The sequence below is a fragment of the Alosa alosa genome, chromosome 9 (assembly GCF_017589495.1).
Source record: "Alosa alosa isolate M-15738 ecotype Scorff River chromosome 9, AALO_Geno_1.1, whole genome shotgun sequence".
Classification (NCBI taxonomy): Eukaryota; Metazoa; Chordata; class Actinopteri; order Clupeiformes; family Clupeidae; genus Alosa; species Alosa alosa.
Genome location: NC_063197.1, coordinates 15955550 through 15973742, shown reverse-complemented (window position 1 = coordinate 15973742; position 18193 = coordinate 15955550). Strand labels below are relative to the sequence as shown.

The 18193-nt window shown below is 46.6% G+C and overlaps 2 protein-coding genes across 2 annotated transcripts in view; one reads left to right on the top strand and one right to left on the bottom strand.

Annotated features, from left to right (window-relative positions):
- The window catches only part of lingo3a (leucine rich repeat and Ig domain containing 3a), a 29107-nt gene extending 17152 nt beyond the window's left edge, over window positions 1-11955 (top strand). The window contains exon 2 of the mRNA XM_048253685.1: window positions 7908-11955. Coding sequence (XP_048109642.1) covers window positions 7952-9772 — 1821 coding nt within the window. The 5' untranslated portion in view covers window positions 7908-7951 and the 3' untranslated portion in view covers window positions 9773-11955. The remainder of the gene's footprint in view (window positions 1-7907) is intronic.
- A 2445-nt stretch (window positions 11956-14400) lies between these two features.
- LOC125300296 (tripartite motif-containing protein 16-like) lies at window positions 14401-17937 on the bottom strand. The gene is made up of 6 exons (XM_048252070.1): window positions 17332-17937; window positions 16564-16659; window positions 16186-16419; window positions 15832-15991; window positions 15608-15661; window positions 14401-15408 (listed from the first exon to the last, which is right to left on the bottom strand). The coding sequence occupies exons 1-6, from the start codon at window positions 17935-17937 to the stop codon at window positions 14828-14830; spliced, it is 1731 nt and encodes a 576-aa protein (XP_048108027.1). The 3' UTR covers window positions 14401-14827.
- Window positions 17938-18193: the final 256 nt, after the last annotated feature.

The window sequence follows — 18193 nt, the reverse complement described above, 5'->3', positions numbered from 1 at the left end:
TTAGTTGTGAGGGAGAGACTCGTACTGTATGGAAGAGGAGTACTGCACCCCTGACCTTCTAATTCCCCCTGAAGAAGAGCTCACAGCCTCACACACTGCACTGTGCCAACAACAGAGAGGAGCGGAAGGAAGGTTAGAGGAAGAGAGAGAGAGAAAGGGATGGAGGTGGATAGAGAGTGACTTGTGAGTGTGAGTGGTAGAGAGAGATAGAGGAAAGGAGGCAGAAAGTTTGAGACAGAAGGGAGAGAGGGAGAGAGAGAGAGAGAAAGTAGGCGAGGAAGTGAACAAGGGAGATGTTCTCCTCTCTCAGGGTCAAACCCCACACCTGCTCCTAGAGAGAAACAAATTGCAGCGTTCAACTGCTGCTGTGATTACAGACTATGTTGTTGTGCAGCGTCGTCTTTTTGACCGCCACACTGTTTATATCCAAATGCGCATTTTGCTCTGTACATCTGCCAAACCCTGTGATAGTGAGGACGCTGTGTCTTATTGAATAAATGAGTGGATGAGTGTGGGCTCTCCTGTGGGCTATGAGTGTGTTGATTACAGTTCCCCTTCACTGAGTTTTGGCTCATTTCAACTCCAGCTCAATAATGAAGGCATTACAATACCCTGTACTCTCATAAGATGATCCTACAGTATCTAGAGCCTTTTTTAAATGTTGTCCTCATAGGAGAGCCTTAAATGGTTTTACATTGAGTCCTTAACGTAGCTATAAAGAACTCATAACTCCCTTTAAGATATTGTTTTGCTTGTGTTGTTGTGGTGATGAGAGCAGGTCAATGTGTGAGTCAGTACTCTGCCACAGACTGGCCAGAGGAAACGACAGGTCCAAGAGTGCCTCACCTTCAGAGTGTAATTAGATTTAGAGAGTTGACCCCAACTCTTGCACAAGCAACAGTATCAGCTCCATGGTAACTTTCCACTGACCTATCTTGTGCTATCTGTCTCTCCTCACTTCACACACACACACACCTGTTCCAGGAGGCCTTGTATGTTAGGGCAGTGTCTGTGTGTCAGTAGGTCACGCGCCATAGTCCACACGTCTCTCAATTATTCATGCCCCTCCTTCTGCCCCCCTCCTCCTCCTCCTCCTCCTCCCTCCTCCTCCTCCTCCTCCTCCTCCAAGGTCCGTCCCCTGCCTGTGTCCCTCTGTGTGCGGCGGGGCGCTCGTCTGTTCGCCGCCATTTAATATGCATGCGGGACAAAGTCACATTCACGCTCTCCGCCTCATGTCTGTCTGGGTGCCTTTTCAAATGATACCTGATCCCTGGACCCACACACACAACCCCCCCCCGACTCCCCACCCCTGTCACATGAAGCCATTCCTGGAGATGGTGCCGCAGACAAAGAGGAAGAGGAAGAGAGGGAGAGGGAGAGAGAGAGAGAGAGAGAGGGAGGGTGACTGACTCGCCACCTGACGAGTATTCAGTAGCAAGTCGTGTTACCAGCACAACACACAGACCCTCACATGTACACAAACACACTCGCATACATACAAACACACAGGAACTCATCCATACCTTCACTGTCTATATGTCCCCCCCACTGCACATACTGCCAGACTTCTACACATTTGCATATAAATGCATGCTTATATCACACATGATTCTCAAGGGCAGTGTTCCATATAAGCTTTCACATACACATAGATGCACTCAACTCCTAGGAGAGTGGTTTATAGCTTATATTCTTCTCTATAGCGAGTAGCTGTCAAAGACAGAGAGGCTTTCAAGCCTGCAAAGTGTGCTTGTGGTTGAGTGAATGGCTTGCATAAGGGGAGCTATTTACAGTCGTTTGTGCTCCATCCATATCTCCTTGGCCTCTTTCGTCATCTCATGTGTGTTCCCTGGAACACCTGACTTCCTGTGGCTTGCCGGGCTTCAGTTCCCAGAGGTGGCGGTGGGTGGAGGTGCCCAGGGAAGCGGTCTCTCCGTCCCGTCCTTCAGCTGTGTTGGGGCCGCTGTGTTCACACAGTGCGGCTATCCTCTGGCTGGGTGTCCTTGCGAGCACGCTGGGTGGCCTCTACCAGAGAGAGGGGGCAGCTCGAGTGATTCATGATGAGGCTGGGCTGGGCTGGGCTGGGTCGGGCTGAACACACTGGCTGGCTGGCAGTGCTCTCCAGAGCCCCTGGGGCTTGTGGCAGACATCCATCAAATCGGGGGCGTCGCTGGGAAGTTCCTCTTTACCCACAACTGATGGATGGAGCTCTTTGAGTGTGTGTGTGTGTGTGTGTGTGTGTGTGTGTCTGTCTGTATGTGTCTCTGTGTGTGTATGTGTGACTCAGCTTCCAGGGGCGATTAAATGGTGTGTTTGTTTGTTTGCATGCATGTTTGGGATGTGTGAACTGAGGGCTACCGCGCCCGCCCTAGTTTGCTTACATAAAGACTGAGTGGGCTTTACAAGTGTGTAATCAATGACAAGAGAGCCCCTCACACACATTACACATAACATAACAGACATTGGAGGTGTCAAGGATGATGTAGTAGCTGTGTATAATATGCACACACACACACTAATCTCCTCAGATCTCACCTGCATGTCTGTAGACTGTCTACAAATCCCTCTCCCTCCCATTGACTCAGTTCTCCTCATTGTTTGTCCTCTTCTCCGTCCTCACCCCCCACACACACACACACACACACTCTCCCCCTCCTCTCTCTCTCCATCTTTCAGTCAGTGTTCTCAGTGTTCTGTTTGCATATGCATCCCTTTGTTTTCCTTTGAATAGATTCCTTTATTTGCCACTAAATCACTAAACCCCAGAAGGCTTCAAAAGAACCCAAGCAATTTCAATGGAGAGAAAAAAAAAATGCTTTCGCTCTCAGACATTTGTTCTCATATCTGTGAATTATTTGTTTCTCTCCCCTCTTCTCTCTCTCTCACTCCCTCTTCTCTCTATTCTCTCTCTCTCTCCCTCCCCCCATTTATCTCTATTCTCTCTCTCTCTCTCTCACACTTTCTCCTTTCTTACATCACATCTCTCCATGTCTATCCTGTGTTAAGACTGGCTTGTCTCTGATCTCCATCTTCTGGCTTCCTTCTTATCTCCATGCCTGGCCTGATGTGTCTTCTCCTGACTCTTTCATCACGGCACACTCCACAGACTGGTTCAGCTTCACCCCCCTTTGCCTTCCCACCCCATCCCTTCCCTTCACCACACTCTGTGTTTCTTTTCTTTGTATTAGCGACGCACGCACGCACGCACGCACGCACGCACGCACGCACGCACGCACGCACGCACGCACACACACATACACACATACACACACATAGTCATACACATACCCCACACTGTTGTGCATCATCTCAGTAACAAGCTGCTTAATGTCTCTGCAGAAACGGAAAGTCAGGCCATTTAGTGAGACAGTGGACTAAAGATGCTTTTAGCCCTAAAAATATCACCCTTTGTGACTAGGGCTCTATTTTGACCAACCTCCTCCGACGGAATTGCGGTGTCTTCCCGGATAGTGATAACCTAATCTGGGCTGGACGCGGCGCGACTCTGCTGCTTTTTGCCTGTTACGTAAGCTCCAGAGAGAGAGAGAGAGAAAGAGAGAGAGAAAGAGTGGCGTTGGGTGAGTCATGCGTGATCTGGAGCTAATACAGGGAGGCCAGGGAGACAGGAGAGGAGAGCGGCTGATTGGCTGGTGCTCGAGCGGCAACCCCTGGCCCTTTCCCTGTGTGATGCCCGCACTAATTTCCCCTGATTTCAAGAGCATGTGGAGGTTTCACACCTCTTCGCCATGCACGACATCTGTTCACCAGGCAGTGGTGTGTGTGTGTGTGTGTGTGTGTGTGTGTGTGTGTGTGTGTGTGTGTGTGTGTGTGTATGTGTGTGTGTTTAATCCATTTGCCTAACGTGTCTCCTTTATTAGCAGTTATGCAAGCACAGGTTGAGAGAGAGAGAGAGAGAGAGAGAGGGAATAAAGCAGAGGTGAAGAGCACACAAAGTGCCCTCCCCAAACACACACACACACAAAATGTATACATACACACACACACACACACACACACACACACACACACACACACACACACACAAATCTACTTTTAAACACACACTTGGCTCACACACACCCCTTGCCTTACGCACAGCGCACAGACACATGAAAGCCGCATGCACAAGTCGGGCTGCAGCACGAAGCCGTGTCTCATTTGCAGAGGTTCCCGGCCCTTTGTCTCCTTCCTGGGCTTTGGACTCCTAATGTGACAGCAGTGTGCGCTCAGCGGAGAGCCCGCTTTGACACTTCCTTTTCGTCAGGCCTGCACACAGTGGCGGCTGGGGAGGAAAAAAGGCCCTTGTCATGTCTGACACCATTTCCTCCCGTCCTCATTTCCACACTCTCGGGGTCCGCTAACACTTCCTGTTGATCTGCGGCTGGAACTAAAGAGGAATGGAGAAGTGGCAACTACTTTTTTCATAACTCTGTGAGAAGAAACTTATCGAGGAACTAGTGAAGTTTTAATAGACTTTCTCAGCCTCGGGCTGGATGGTGGTAATTTGAGGATGTGTGTGGTTCTGGTGCTTCCCAACAGGGGGCAGCAAAGAGGGAGAATACTCACGTCAAAGTGACTGCTCATAAAACTGCCAGTGAACATGCAAATTTAATTTATGCTCGGTCTCTCAAGGGTTGCAAGGAAGCATTTGAAATGTGAGTGGAAAGATGACGAAAGTGCTGCACTCTCAAGCTATGCTTTTATGCAGTGAACTAAAGAATTTGAATTTAGTCTCCTTTTGCAACAGTTGAGGTTTACACCCTGGCCTTATTTGCCCAAATCTACTAACAGGAGACAGCAGGGCAGATGTTTACACCGGACATCTTTTCTGCTTTAGAAAGACATTTATATTTTTTTTTGGCATCAAACAACTAAGACCGATAATTCTGCAAAGCACACGGTTTTGGAAGATGCAGACAAGAAGACTGAATAGACTGAAGACTCTTGTGCTTAATGGCTGAATCAGTTAAGAGAAATATTTCTCTTTGGCCTTGTGTTAATCCTGATGCCAAAGAGTTATGTGGAATGGGCAGTTAAATTTAACGGGCCCATGTGTGAGAAAGTGTGTGTGTGTGTGTGGTGGAGGACTTGAAATATGACATCCAGACAGGCAGCAGAAATGGAGGAAATGCCATCAATCACTCTTCTGAGGAGCCCGAGGGGGGTTAGTGGCCAGCGGAATAGCCTGTGAAACAGTAGGCTCTTCCTGCCATGTAACGAGCTGGGCTGGACAGTGCCACACGGAGAGGAGCAGCGGAGAGGAATCCACCCCCCTCCAGTCTTGCCAGCGCTAATTGTCTGGTAATGGTTGGCACTGCCCACCTGCTGCCCATAGAGTCTTGTGGTGATTGGAGGGCTTGTCAGTGCCACCCGATACGGGATGGTTTTGGGGTTGGGGGAGGTTGGTTAAGTGAGGAGGGGAAGGGGTGGTGGTCATGTGTCCCGAGTTATCCGAGACGCTTTTGCAAGGAGGGGTGTGTGGGTGATGGGTAGCTGGCAGATTAGGGTGTGGGCGGCTGGGGCGAGTGGCTGGGGGTGGGTGTGTGGGGTTGTTTGGTAGCTGAAATCAGGCTTGCTGTGTCAGTCAGTGTTCAATAAAGGTTTGGCATTTGAAGTGGGGTCTGTCTGAACCTTTGAGCCAGAGGTGAGTTTGCAGTGTGGCATGGTGGCGACAAGCTGGGTTTAAGGGGGCAGTGGCTGCGCCCCAACCCACTAACAGGAAACACCACATAGACACACAGGCGGCAAGCATGTGGGGCACTTGTGTACTGTAATAGAGTGGACTGTGTGTTGATGTAGCACGAGCTGTTTACATACCTACCCATAACATTTTAGAGGCAGCATGATTTGTCGCTGGTTTCTTTAACAATGGATTTTTATGACTCGATAAGCCTGTCTGTCACCATGTGACATGAGCAGGCATGTTGGCTGAGACCAGACAGGTTGGTGGAGATTGGTGATAGATATGTTTACTCTTTATGTCCTGACAGTGTTCTCAAACAGGGATCAGCTAGCTCATCTTTGCTCGGAGAGCGTACTGCAAGTCATGTGAAACTGTCGGTGTTTCAAGGCTTGTTGACATTTTGCAGATATGCTGCTCAACTGCTTTTGTCTTTCATCGTTCTTCTCCACCTCAGGCACTGGAGTTTCCTAATAGAATTTGAAATGTATTTATTTGAAACTCAATAACATTTCAGAGATGTGATGCAATTGAATTAATGTCCTTTCTCCCTATTTGGTAGGCTCTGGCATCATAATACACATGTATTTATTCCTTTCTTGTTAAAACAGAAAGTATTGAAATGGTAAAGGTCCCTGAGCTGGCCATACGGCTATTTGTGTGTTTATTTCTGTATATTATTTTACTGTATGACACTTATTATTTCTACACAAGGTCTATGTCTAAACATAGTCTCCTGGCACGCATCTGTATCTTTCTGTCGGACATGTCCCTCTCCTGTGATCGAATGGGACATGTGCAAAGATTCATTGATAGGATCAAATCAGCCGTAGCTTTGTCACACCATATCATGCCCTTGCTGCTTAACATATTGATATCCTTTTTTGTGAGTGACTGTGCTCAAGAAAGCTTTATCTTGAGGACCAATAACCTTTCCCTTTGTTTCTCTTAATTGTTGAAGACAGTAATGACTTGTCTTAGGAAACACAATAGTCATCTTTGCGCCTCACAATTAGCTCCATTAGCTGTTGTGTGTTGTTGCTCCTCTCCTTTCATCAGATAACAGTGTCTAAACAACTGGGCCAATTAGTCTGTGGGCTGGGGCCTGTTGCACAAAAGCAGAATTAAGACATCCGGGATAAGTCACTGAGCTGCGCTCAATGAATCCAAAACAAGAGTGTACAGGCTTAATTGGTTGCACAACGAGCAAGCCAGGATGAGCAGACACGGATTCAAGCAGACATCAAGCCAGGTGAAACCTATCCTGGATAAGTGCGCGCTCACGGCTCCCTCAAATAGACCCCGCCACCGATCACAGATTCACTGATTCACCATGGCAACTAGAGCGGCTTCATTGCTTCTTCTACGGTGTGAAGTAGGTAGATAGCCTTCTCTCAACAGCAACAAACAGCAACACCTCTGTTAAGGAGAATATTGCAACTAGTTCCGCGACCACCACGTGTGAAATGGTTACGGCACTCCCATGACATCACATTGTCGCATGACAGGTCGGGAATGGCGAGTATGTAAAAGTTAATTAATGATCACAAACGTTTAAATAATGACAGTGGGTCTAAGTATATGTGATAACAATGTGTAGTGGGCAGTGGAATAACTATTGGTTTCCGTTTGTGGTGACTGCTGACTGAGATAAGGGATGAGATTAAATAGATCCTGGAACTTAGCCTGGTCTGGAGCAGGCTAACTCCACAGAATAAATCGCCATGGTGATTTATACCATAACATATCCTGCTGCCCCCTATCCCGCTTTTGTGCAACTGGATCACAGATAAATTCATCAATCAAGGACAACATTTGTCTGATTCTAATCAATAAGAAAGCCATGCAATATTTAGAAGAGAATCATTTTCTGCTACACACTGATTAGTTTAAGTGATTCTTTGATCGATACTATACATGTGTGGAACAGATTCAATAAAGGAACAACCATTAGATCAACCACCTCTCTACTAAAATCCTAATTAAGTACTAATCTACACACAACTACAACTACAACATTACAAGCAGCACTGACTGAAGAACAAGCCAAGTTTAATCCCTCTGTTCATAGATGAATGGTTTAAATGAAACTTTGCGGATAATCAGTATTGACTGAAAAAAATCCAAATGACTAATAGACCTCTAGTTTAAAATAACAGTTGTAAATTAATGAAATGAGAGTTTGAATTTGGTGATAATCAGGAGCCTTGTGCTTGTCTCTGTGCAGGTGTGTGGTGCAGTGATCCGGCACCAGTGAGGAAGAGCGGGGGCATGGCGTGCCGTCCCGGCCTGGCTCTGCTCGGCCTGCTGCTCCAGCTGCACGCGGCTGCGGTCCTGTCCGAGGCTGCGGGCTGCCCGCTGCGCTGCGACTGCGTGCCCCAGCAGAAGTCGGTGCTGTGCGCCTACAAGCGTCTGAGCGCCATCCCGGAAGCCATCCCCGCCGACACGCGCCTGCTGGACCTCAAGGGCAACAAGCTGCGCTGGGTAGAGCACGGCGACCTGGCGGCATTCGGGCGCCTGGAAGAGCTGGACCTGAGCGAGAACAGCATCAGTGTGCTGGAGCCCAACGCATTCGCCGAGCTGCGGAGCCTGCGCATGCTGCGCCTGCGTGCCAACCAGCTCAAGCTGGTGCCCATGGGCGCCTTCTCACGCCTGGCCAACCTCACCACACTGGACCTGAGCGACAACAAGATCGTCATCCTGCTGGACTTCACCTTCCAGGACCTGAACAGCCTACGCAACCTGGAGGTGGGAGACAATGACCTGGTGTACATCTCCAACAAAGCCTTCCTGGGCCTGGTTGGCCTCCGGGAGCTTACCATCGAGCGATGCAACCTGACCTCCATCTCGGGCCAGTCGCTGTCCTACCTGCGGAGCCTGGTGACTCTGCGGCTGCGCTACCTCAGCATAGCAGCCCTGGAGGAGCAGAACTTCCGGAAGCTGGGCGGCTTGCGGGGACTGGAGATTGACCACTGGCCCCTGCTGGAGTACATCTCCCCGCACAGCTTCCAGGGCCTTAACCTGTCCTGGCTGTCCATCACCAACACCAACATCACCACCGTGCCCACGAGCGCGCTCCGCAACCTGGTCCACCTCAGCAGCCTCAACCTGTCGCACAACCCCATCTCCGTGCTGGAGTCCTGGGCACTGCGGGACCTGCTGCGTCTCAAGGAGCTGCACATGGTGGGCACGCGACTGCTGCAGGTGCAGCCGTACGGACTGGGAGGCCTGCGGCAGCTCCGGCTGCTCAACCTGTCCGACAACGGGCTGGTGACACTGGAGGAGGGCTCTTTCCACTCGGTCAACACGCTGGAGACGCTGCGGGTGGACGGCAACCCTCTGGCCTGCGACTGCCGTCTGCTGTGGATCCTGCAGCGGCGCAAGACGCTCAACTTCAACGGCCGCGCGCCGGTTTGTGCCGCACCAGTGGAGGTGCAGGGCAAGTCGCTCAGCGACTTCTCCGACTCGGCGCTCTTCGACCACTTCACGTGCCAGCGGCCAAAGATCCGCAACCGCAAGCTGCAGCAGGTGAGTGCGCGCGAGGGCCAGCAGGTGTCGTTCGCGTGCCGCGCCGAAGGCGAGCCGGCGCCCATCATCTTCTGGATCTCGCCGCAGCGCCGGCGCATCACCACTAAGAGTGCCGGCCGCGTCACCGTGCTGCCCGAGGGCACGCTGGAGATTCGCTACGCCCAGATGACCGACAGCGGCACCTACATCTGCATCGCCAGCAACGCCGGCGGCAACGACACTTACTTCGCCACGCTCACTGTCAGCGGGCTGCCTCTGGACGCCGCCCTGGTGGTCAACCGCACGTACTACGTGGGCGACCTCAACGACACCAGCCTGAACGACACGCGCGTCTTCCTCAAGTTCACGCTGGACCTCAAGACCATCCTCATCTCCACGGCGATGGGCTGCATCACCTTCCTGGGCGTGGTGCTCTTCTGCTTCCTGCTGCTCTTCATCTGGAGCCGCGGCCGTGGTCAGCACAAGAACAACTTCTCCGTGGAGTATTCCTTCCGGAAGGTGGATGGCCCCTCGGCCAGTGGAGGCCAAGGAGGCGCCCGGAAGTTCAACATGAAAATGATCTGAGGAAGAAAAACATGGTGTGGAGATAAGCCACGGGACTCTGCTGTTACCTCCATAGGTAGACAGGGTACATGTGAAAAGCCACAGCTTAAACTGCTGATATGACTGTTTTCCTGCCCTGTGCATATTTTTGTGAATAGACTTTGATCATTTTAAGGATCTCCAATTTCTAGTAGGTCTTCTATCAACTCTCTTTTCATCTGTTGCATCATTGTGAGAGCCTTCTCGTCCGCAGAAGGCTCTTGATCATCACCAGCTAGAGTCAGGTTTATGATGTCAGTAAGTCACAGGTTGTTTACAGTGGCCCCAGAACCACATTAGTCAATTGCTGTTTGTAGGGTAGGCTAGGCCTGAGGATATGCCACTGTTAGAAAACATATAAGCATACCCATGTCTAAGTGTAAATGTGAAAACTCTCAGAGGAGGAATAAGGGATATTATTTATGATTTGCTTTAAAAAAAAAAAAAAGAAACAGAACTGAGGCCTTAGCTAAAGGTGAAGACTGTACAAACTCAAAGACTAGGGCTTGCTCTCTTTGAAGGACTTTTATCATTCCAGCGGAGGAAGTAGAAAGCAATCTCCATAATGCTTACGATGCATTACCACAGGGTGCTCTCTGGATGCCAAGGAATTGCCAATACTTCTCAAAAGTTCCTCCGACAGTAACTCATTTTGTAATAAGGCCCTCCTCAATGGAAACATACTAATGTTCTGCCCCGATCCTGAGATTAGGGGAGTGTTGTTCCTGGTGCCATCTTAAGAGATATTGACTGAACTTGGAATCTTTACCTGAAATGTAATAGATTTGGCTCATTGGCGTGTTGTTTAAGATTCTGCTTAAAATCTTGATGTTATGGTCACATGACAAAGAAAAGTTCATTGGCCCTGAAGTATGGTTGACCATTAATTCTATTCCAGACTGAGATTTCAAGTTTGTGAGTATCTCTTGAGTTGGGAAGTGAAGTTATAAGCCACACATTTAGGACTGTCAATCAGGTTAGTGTCATATTGCTATGTACGCTATCCAACACTGCTCAACACTGCCAAAATAGATGCCTCATTGTGATAAAAGCATCCCTCACATGCAAAGCATTGTAGGCAAGACTCCTGTCTTCAATCAAGCCAAGGAGCTAGAAATGCTCCACACCCAAACTATCTCTCTTTCACGCACACATCCCCAGACTATTTATCTTTCACAGTCAAACATGCACACACATGGACAGACAGACAGACACACACACACACACACACGCTCATGTGAGGAAGTGAAAACTTCCGTATGCGTCCAGACAGATGTCCTCCTTTTTACATACCCAGCAGTAAGTAAAACCTTACTGTGCCATGCCAACATGTCTGGTATCTAAAGGTGTACAGAAATGTGGACCACTGAACATGTGTTTTGTACATATGGCTGTTGTGGGTGAGTGTACAGATTTGTTGTGTCATTTTGATATTCTGTAGTGATTGTGTTTGATCTGTTAAAGGTTTTGTCACAACAAAGTAATATTTCAAATGTTCTACTTTTCAGTGGAAGTGCTTTCAGTGGTTTGATATTACAAAATGGCTCTCCTGTGAAAGTTTTGATAGTAACTACAGCTGATTTCTTTTGTAAAGATATGGTCAAGGACATAGGCCGCCTCTCAGACTCATCCCAGCCTTTAGAGCCTGTGATCTACACTGCGTCCCATTCCGCATCCTTCTGGACTTTCAATACCTTTGAGTGTGTAAGTGCATTCACACTGATAATTCTGGCAAAAAGCACTGCACTGCAAGTATGCAGATGGTGCACTCAGAATGGTCAAAAACTTAAGTGTGGAAAGCTGGACACTTTTCACGCTCAACAGTCGCCATCTTGAGTATGTACCAGAAGGGACGGGGCCATTTTGAGGGAGCTGGAGCTGCAGTGGTGGAAAATGCACGCTACAGATGTACAAGGAAGATATAACATTAAACTGTTGAGTTGAAATTCACACACTATGCCATAGTGCAGACTGCCAGTACACTGCATGACAGTGTACTGGCAGAAGTATGCAGAATGGAACGCAATACTAGACAGCGTATATATGTATCCCATGACCATTCAGGCAAGCATCATTTGGTGCTGTTTTGAAAAAGCTGGCTTCTCATCGGAAATCTCACAGGAACCCAATCACATGAAAAAAGAATAAATGATTTCACTCCTAAAGTCGTCTTCCATCTTAGTTGTCTTTTTTGCACAGTAACTCAGTATTATAATATACTGTAGGCCTACACATAATTTAACCATTAACTGCCACCAACTCTGAAACAAAGCAAGCAAGTTATGTGGTTCTCAAGGGTACTGTGAAACTCTCTTTATACACTACGAAAGGTTTAATCTTGTCTATTCCACTGATTTCAAAAGAAAGCACTTTGGTCCTTTGGAAATTCTATGTTGATTTTTAAATGGATATACTAAATGAGCAATAAAAAACAAATGCCAAAAAAGGAAGGGGTCAATTATTCTGTTCCAAGACACATTTTGCATAGTAAATTATGCAACTGTAAGAGGAAACTTTAATTTAAAGGAAGCAGTTGGTTGCAGCTCATACACTGTAGGTTTACGGCAATGACAGTCATTGGTTTACTGTACCTCTACTGCCATCTCTTGGCTAAAGGTGGAACTGAATATGTGGTTCCATTACTTCACTTTAAGCATTTTTCCAACTTCAAAAGTTCAGTAATTTTCCTGCAATGTTGTTTTGACATTCACTATCCAAATAGTGACAGATATTGGCGAAAAAACAAACCTAAATACCGATATGATTGGTCTCCAGTGTTGTGGTTAACAGTCCATGAGCCAGCGGAGAAGTTGGTGCCATTAGAGGGAACCAAACCAAACCTGTTTTATTTTGTTTGTCAATGCCCCACATGACAAAAATGTGCACTATACACTATACCTCTATATTGATGGCTCTACTAAGACTCAGCTGTGAGTCTGCGATGTCCATAATGCATTTTTGTGTTATAGACACAAATAGCTATCAGAAATTAACAACAAAGTTCGGTGCCCTCAGTTAGCACTGGTCGGAACAAAATGGGCCTCTGGCTCATGGACTATGTGTAAATATGCCTAAACTACAAAAATAATTCTCATTTAAGAAATGAGACAAGCAACAAAATGAACAGAGAAAATTGTGATGGGAAAATTATTTTACATGTCACAAATCACAAATCTTCAAATGTGCACATGTTCATGAAGATGTTCACATTGTTGGGACTGGATAATCGACATGATATCTTCAGTGACTTTTCGTAATCATTACCCTCACCATAATTTTTTGTGTTACACTCTTTATGGGATTTTTGATTAGATTGTACATTGAAACAACAATGAAAAGTAAAACCTCAACAACCTCATCATTTCATAATTATGCACACACATCCAACAGACGTGGATAACAGAATATCCATCTCAAACATGTTTAGTTGAATTTCCAAGGAGATAAATTCTCCTCAGTGCTTCTTTGATCCAGGTAAAGCAAGGCCATACATAGGCCTAAGCCAGTTTGTTACATTACATCACAACACAAGAAAAGATAAAAAGAAAAGCTTTATAGTATGGCCCACTAAAAAGGAGGGTTAGCACTTTGAACTGTGCTCTCTCTACAATCCTACTCTACACAACATGGCAGCTGTTGGTTTGACTTAACACCGTGTCCTAACTGCAAGCGAGCATTAGCATTAGCGACAAAATCAGCCTTGTTTGTTTTCAATTGGAATGTCCATACTGGATGTGTCAGACGCTCGCATGCGGTTGGGATACGCTGTAAGTCATGTTACCATTATTGGTAGTAGTTGTGACACATCTCCAAATCAATAATAACAGTCTAATATCTCATGTCATTAACTTGTCAAAGCATAATGCAGCCACGCCTGTAATGCCTGATTTTGGTGACATGACACTTTTACATCACTGGACACTGATAGACAATTCATGGTAGCAAATGACATATGCCATGACATGATGATGACATAGTTACTGTATGTCTTAAAAAGGGTCTGAAACAAGAATGGCACTTAACTGATATTAGCTGATAAATGATTGAATGTGAGGGCTTGTAAGGGCTCAAAATGCTATCATCAGGAATAAGGAAGCATCTGTGACATCCCACGTTAAACTGATAACTCCAAAACTTCACTGCATATTATTTACACTTCATTGCAGTTGTTTACCGTGCTTTTGTGTGCTATGCACTCTAATGCACACTAATTCCCAAATACAGAAATTTGACAGTGGGACAGCCTTAAACCCCACAGACTTAGTGGGAACATGCCTCAAAATTTGTCAGTGTCAGTGGACTTCTCGCTGACTTCACTCTTCTTCATTAAACATCCAGCACAAGAAAATTCCAACCCATTCACATTCCACCTTTCTTAAGAACATCTTCAAATTCAAATCAATCCACAAATTATTCTTACACAGTTAATACATATTTTTTATGCAGATTAAAATGAAGGAGTTAGAATTAAGATTAAAACAACTGCCATTGGAATTAAGGTTTGAATTTCACACAATCCTCGGACAAAATTAAACTAAACCGATTACTCAGTCTCCAAAATAAACAGCCTTTGTCAAATGTTACTAGCCTCCTGCAGCTATCCAACTTCACCTTATTTCAATCCCTCACCTAAACAGATACCAGCAGTAGCATCAAAACCACAATAATAACTAAACCCTTAACTCTATGTTTTCTCACTCTTCAATTCTTCCCACCACCATTGTGACCGGTCTTCACATTAAAGTTATGCACACTCTTCAAACAACTACCGCAACTACCGTTGAAGCTAAAACATGCGCTGATTCATACATACAACAGAGAGCTATACGTAAAGAACTCTACCAAACCCACCAGGGTTTGTTGAATGACACCTTCTCGTTGCCTTTGAGAACAGGAAACCATTTTAGTTGCTTCTACCCTGTGAGACTTTACTAGTTTTTGTAGCGTTTCCTAAGCTTTTGCTTGAAGAATCTGCCCACAGCATCAGTGAGGTGTGAGTGAGGTGTTGCATTGGCAGTTTCATGCCAGAGATACTAATTAACCACAATTAGGAAGACTGCATAAGGGGTGGAGGTTTAACGATTTTTGATAAAACTTCACTTTCGAATTCATATGAATCAAAAAGCCAGGATAGAGGGGCTGAGAGAATTGTGTCTGCACTCGGTGGAGGAGGCTCATGGTGTCAGCGACGCTAAAGAAGGCCAGGACGCCTGCCCTGTGATCCACATACACTCCTACTCTATTGGAGCTGGGTACAGGGTCGGGGATGGGGATCTCGATCTTTTCATTGCTGTGCTTGAACATATACTTCGAGGGAGAACAGCGCAACCTCCAGGAGTTAATGCTTGAGCCGAACTTGGAGTCACTCCCGCTCCCTTTCCTGCTGATGTTTTTGTACGAGACGGCCAGGCCCACTCCACTCTCCCCGCTCCACTCCACCTCCCAGTAGCAGCGGCCAGTTATGGCCTCTTTGCACAGCACCTGCGCGGGGTTCAGGAACCTTTCTGGGTGGTTCGGGTAGGACTGGACCTTCATGGTGTTCGAAGCCTCCTTGCAGCCCTCGGACAGACAGAGACAGTTGTTGGCTGTGTTGATATCCATTGTAAAATTGCCGCAATCTATTGGGGATGGGAAACGACACATAACAAGTTACACGATTATCTTATGTGCAAACAAGTAATCAACACCGGAATGCGGTACATTGGACAAGTCAGTCAACGGTACACCTTGCAATTCTACGGATGCAAATCAATGACTAGTCCAACTGTTTTTGTACTTTACTTTTTATTCATTGTACTAGAAGTAATGTAGACTTACATTGTAAGTACTCATCTTTGGCACGTGGTTCTGGGATTAGATGCACATATGTCGCTTTGGAGAAAAACAGTCAGAATGGTATGATCAGGAGTGTTGCCCCTTTCTGAATGGCAATAGTTGCACATATTCAGAACATGTTACTTCAGAATTGATGAGAATAATTTGATGCATTATTTAAAAACAGTTGAGAACTACTTGAGATAGTATTAAAAAAATAGGCATACCACTTCCATACACTTTCACTAATTCCTCTGTACAAAAACTGTCTATTGTTTCTTTGAGATAAGAGATAGTCCTCTTCAAGTCTGCCAAAGGTCTGCTTTGGTGAACAGGGATTTGTGGGATGTCTTCTGGTGGAGGAGTTGCACATAGAGACTGGTAACTCTAATGAGTCAGAGAGAGAGGGAAAGAGAGAGGGAAAAGAGAGGGAGAAGAGAGAGAGTGAGAGAGAGAGGATGAACAAATGAATACAGAAGTACATAACCTCTTCAAATATGTATTCAACTGAGTAATTCTAAAGAGTTTTCTGCATCTGAAAGCACCTCATATGTAGGTGACGACATGACTGGGAACGTTACCTGCAGGAAGCGAACATGATCCTCTGTTTGCGCCAGCTCGGCCAGCTCGGCATCCCTCTTCTTTAGCTCACCGATTTCGTTCTCCAGCTTCTCCAGGAGACCTTCAGCTAGACCCAGCTCGGTCCTCTCCTGGACTCTGATCAGCTCCTTCATCTCTGTCCGCCTTCTCTCTATCGAGTGGATGAGCAAGTTGAACATCCTCTCGTTCTCCTCCACTGCTGCCTGCGCAGAGTGCTGTAGGAAAAACAGGACAGAAGGAGGGGTGTCTGTTAGGAATGCAGTGTTCAGAGCGCAGTCATGGAGTCTGAATGGAGACACAGGCCCATGGGCTGTTTGAGCAGGTCTGCAGTTGATGTCTATCCCCTTAGTCGATCTCACCTTGAGAGTTTCCATGGCTCCTTTTAGCTCCTGCAGCTCCTTCTCTCGCTCTTGAATCCTCTGCTGGTACAGGTCCTGAGTCTTCCCAAACTCTTGCTGCGGACATGGGAACAATTCACCAAATTCAGGAGCAATTCAACTTTTTCCTAAAAAGGTACAATGGCATCATGGACTTCTCATGTGCCTTGTCACTGGCCATTTCTGTATATAAAACGTTCACTGAGTCCACCAAGCATTTTTCATTTACGTTTACCAATGGCCCCTATCCTAGAGCTATTTCAACTTGAATCTTAAAAGGGTTAATCATTTTTTTTACACATGTCACTTCTGTCAGATTGATTGTAATTTATCAATCTAAGCAAGTTTTAGTCACAGAATGTTCTGGCATTAATCTTTCCAGCTGTAGGGGATTAGTGTTCGCTGGAGAGAGCACAACACCCTGAGGGTTTCCAGTGTGGCTCAACAAGTTACCAGACGTGATAATAGATAAGATTAGTCGTTGACTGAAGCTGTTTGGAATATATAGCATCCCATTTTGATCTGTATTCTATCCAATTTGAGAAGTGCTTTTAGAATGTGGATGAGTGAGTCAAAAACCTGTTTTGTATTATTGACCCTTTTGGACCTTTGCATTTTTCCCTCCCAAAGCAGGACAGAAAGTCCACCTGCTTTCATGAGTCATTCTTCTGGGCAAATGGCACATTTATAACTGCTTTTGTCAATATCAACATAATATCACTTGAATTTAAAGGATAATTTTAGACTCACCTGTCTCTCGGCTCTCTGTTTTGCAATTGGTACTATGTCATGGCCTTTGTGTTCATCCATTGCACACTGTATGCAGATTAATTTTTTGTCAGTGCAGCAGAACACCTCCAGAAGTTTGTCATGAGGAACACAGAGCTGTTCCTCCAGGTGTGCAGTGGCCGGCACTAACTTGTGTTTCTTCAGGCGAGGAGTCTCTAAATGGGGGAGAATGTGAGCCTCACAGTATGAAGCCAAGCACGCAAGGCAGGATTTGATAGCTTTAAGTTTCTTCCCAATGCAGAAGTCACACGGCACGTCCCCAGGTCCGGCATAGCAGTTGTCATCTGGAGGTTCCTCTGGAACATCTTGAGGGACTTCTGCCGTCTTCAGTCTCTCCACCATTTCAGCCAGTATAGTGTTGCGCCCAAGGAGCGGCATTGAGTCGAAAGTCTGCCGGCAATGAGGACAACTGTAGCCCTCTTCCACTTTGCCTGTGCCCCAGTAGTCGGAAATGCAGTTTGTACAGTAGCTGTGTCCGCAGGGAATTGTCACCGGGTCCTTGAGTAGGTCCAGACAAATTTGACAGCTCAGCTGGTCCTGAGCGACCGCAAAACTCGGCTCTGCCATTTTCACAGCAGACACCCACACCGTCACTGAGATGAAATGAAAAAGCAAAGTGCAAAAGAAGAGTTTTCTCACGAAGATGTGGGCGTGTTAATTAAGGCAGGGATTGAGGCAGGGACAACTTAAATGCCCTCGGAGTTTAAGATGATATGAAACTGGTTTGGTCCATGAAACCTGAATGGCCTGCAGTCATTGGAGGCAGGGTGGGGGAAAGTCATTTTCCACCTCACTGCAGGTGTGTGCAGGTAAGAGAATGGTA

Bases quoted from the DNA above. Each gene is read 5' to 3' on its own strand.
- LOC125300296 (XM_048252070.1), bottom strand. From the start codon at position 17,937: ATGGCAGAGCCGAGTTTTGCGGTCGCTCAGGACCAGCTGAGCTGTCAA. The intron at 16,420-16,563 runs GTGAGATCGACT...TTTTTCCTACAG, and splicing joins GAGCCATGGAAACTCTCAAG to CACTCTGCGCAGGCAGCAGT. The intron at 15,409-15,607 runs GTAAGTCTACAT...CATCCCCAATAG, and splicing joins CAAAGATGAGTACTTACAAT to ATTGCGGCAATTTTACAATG.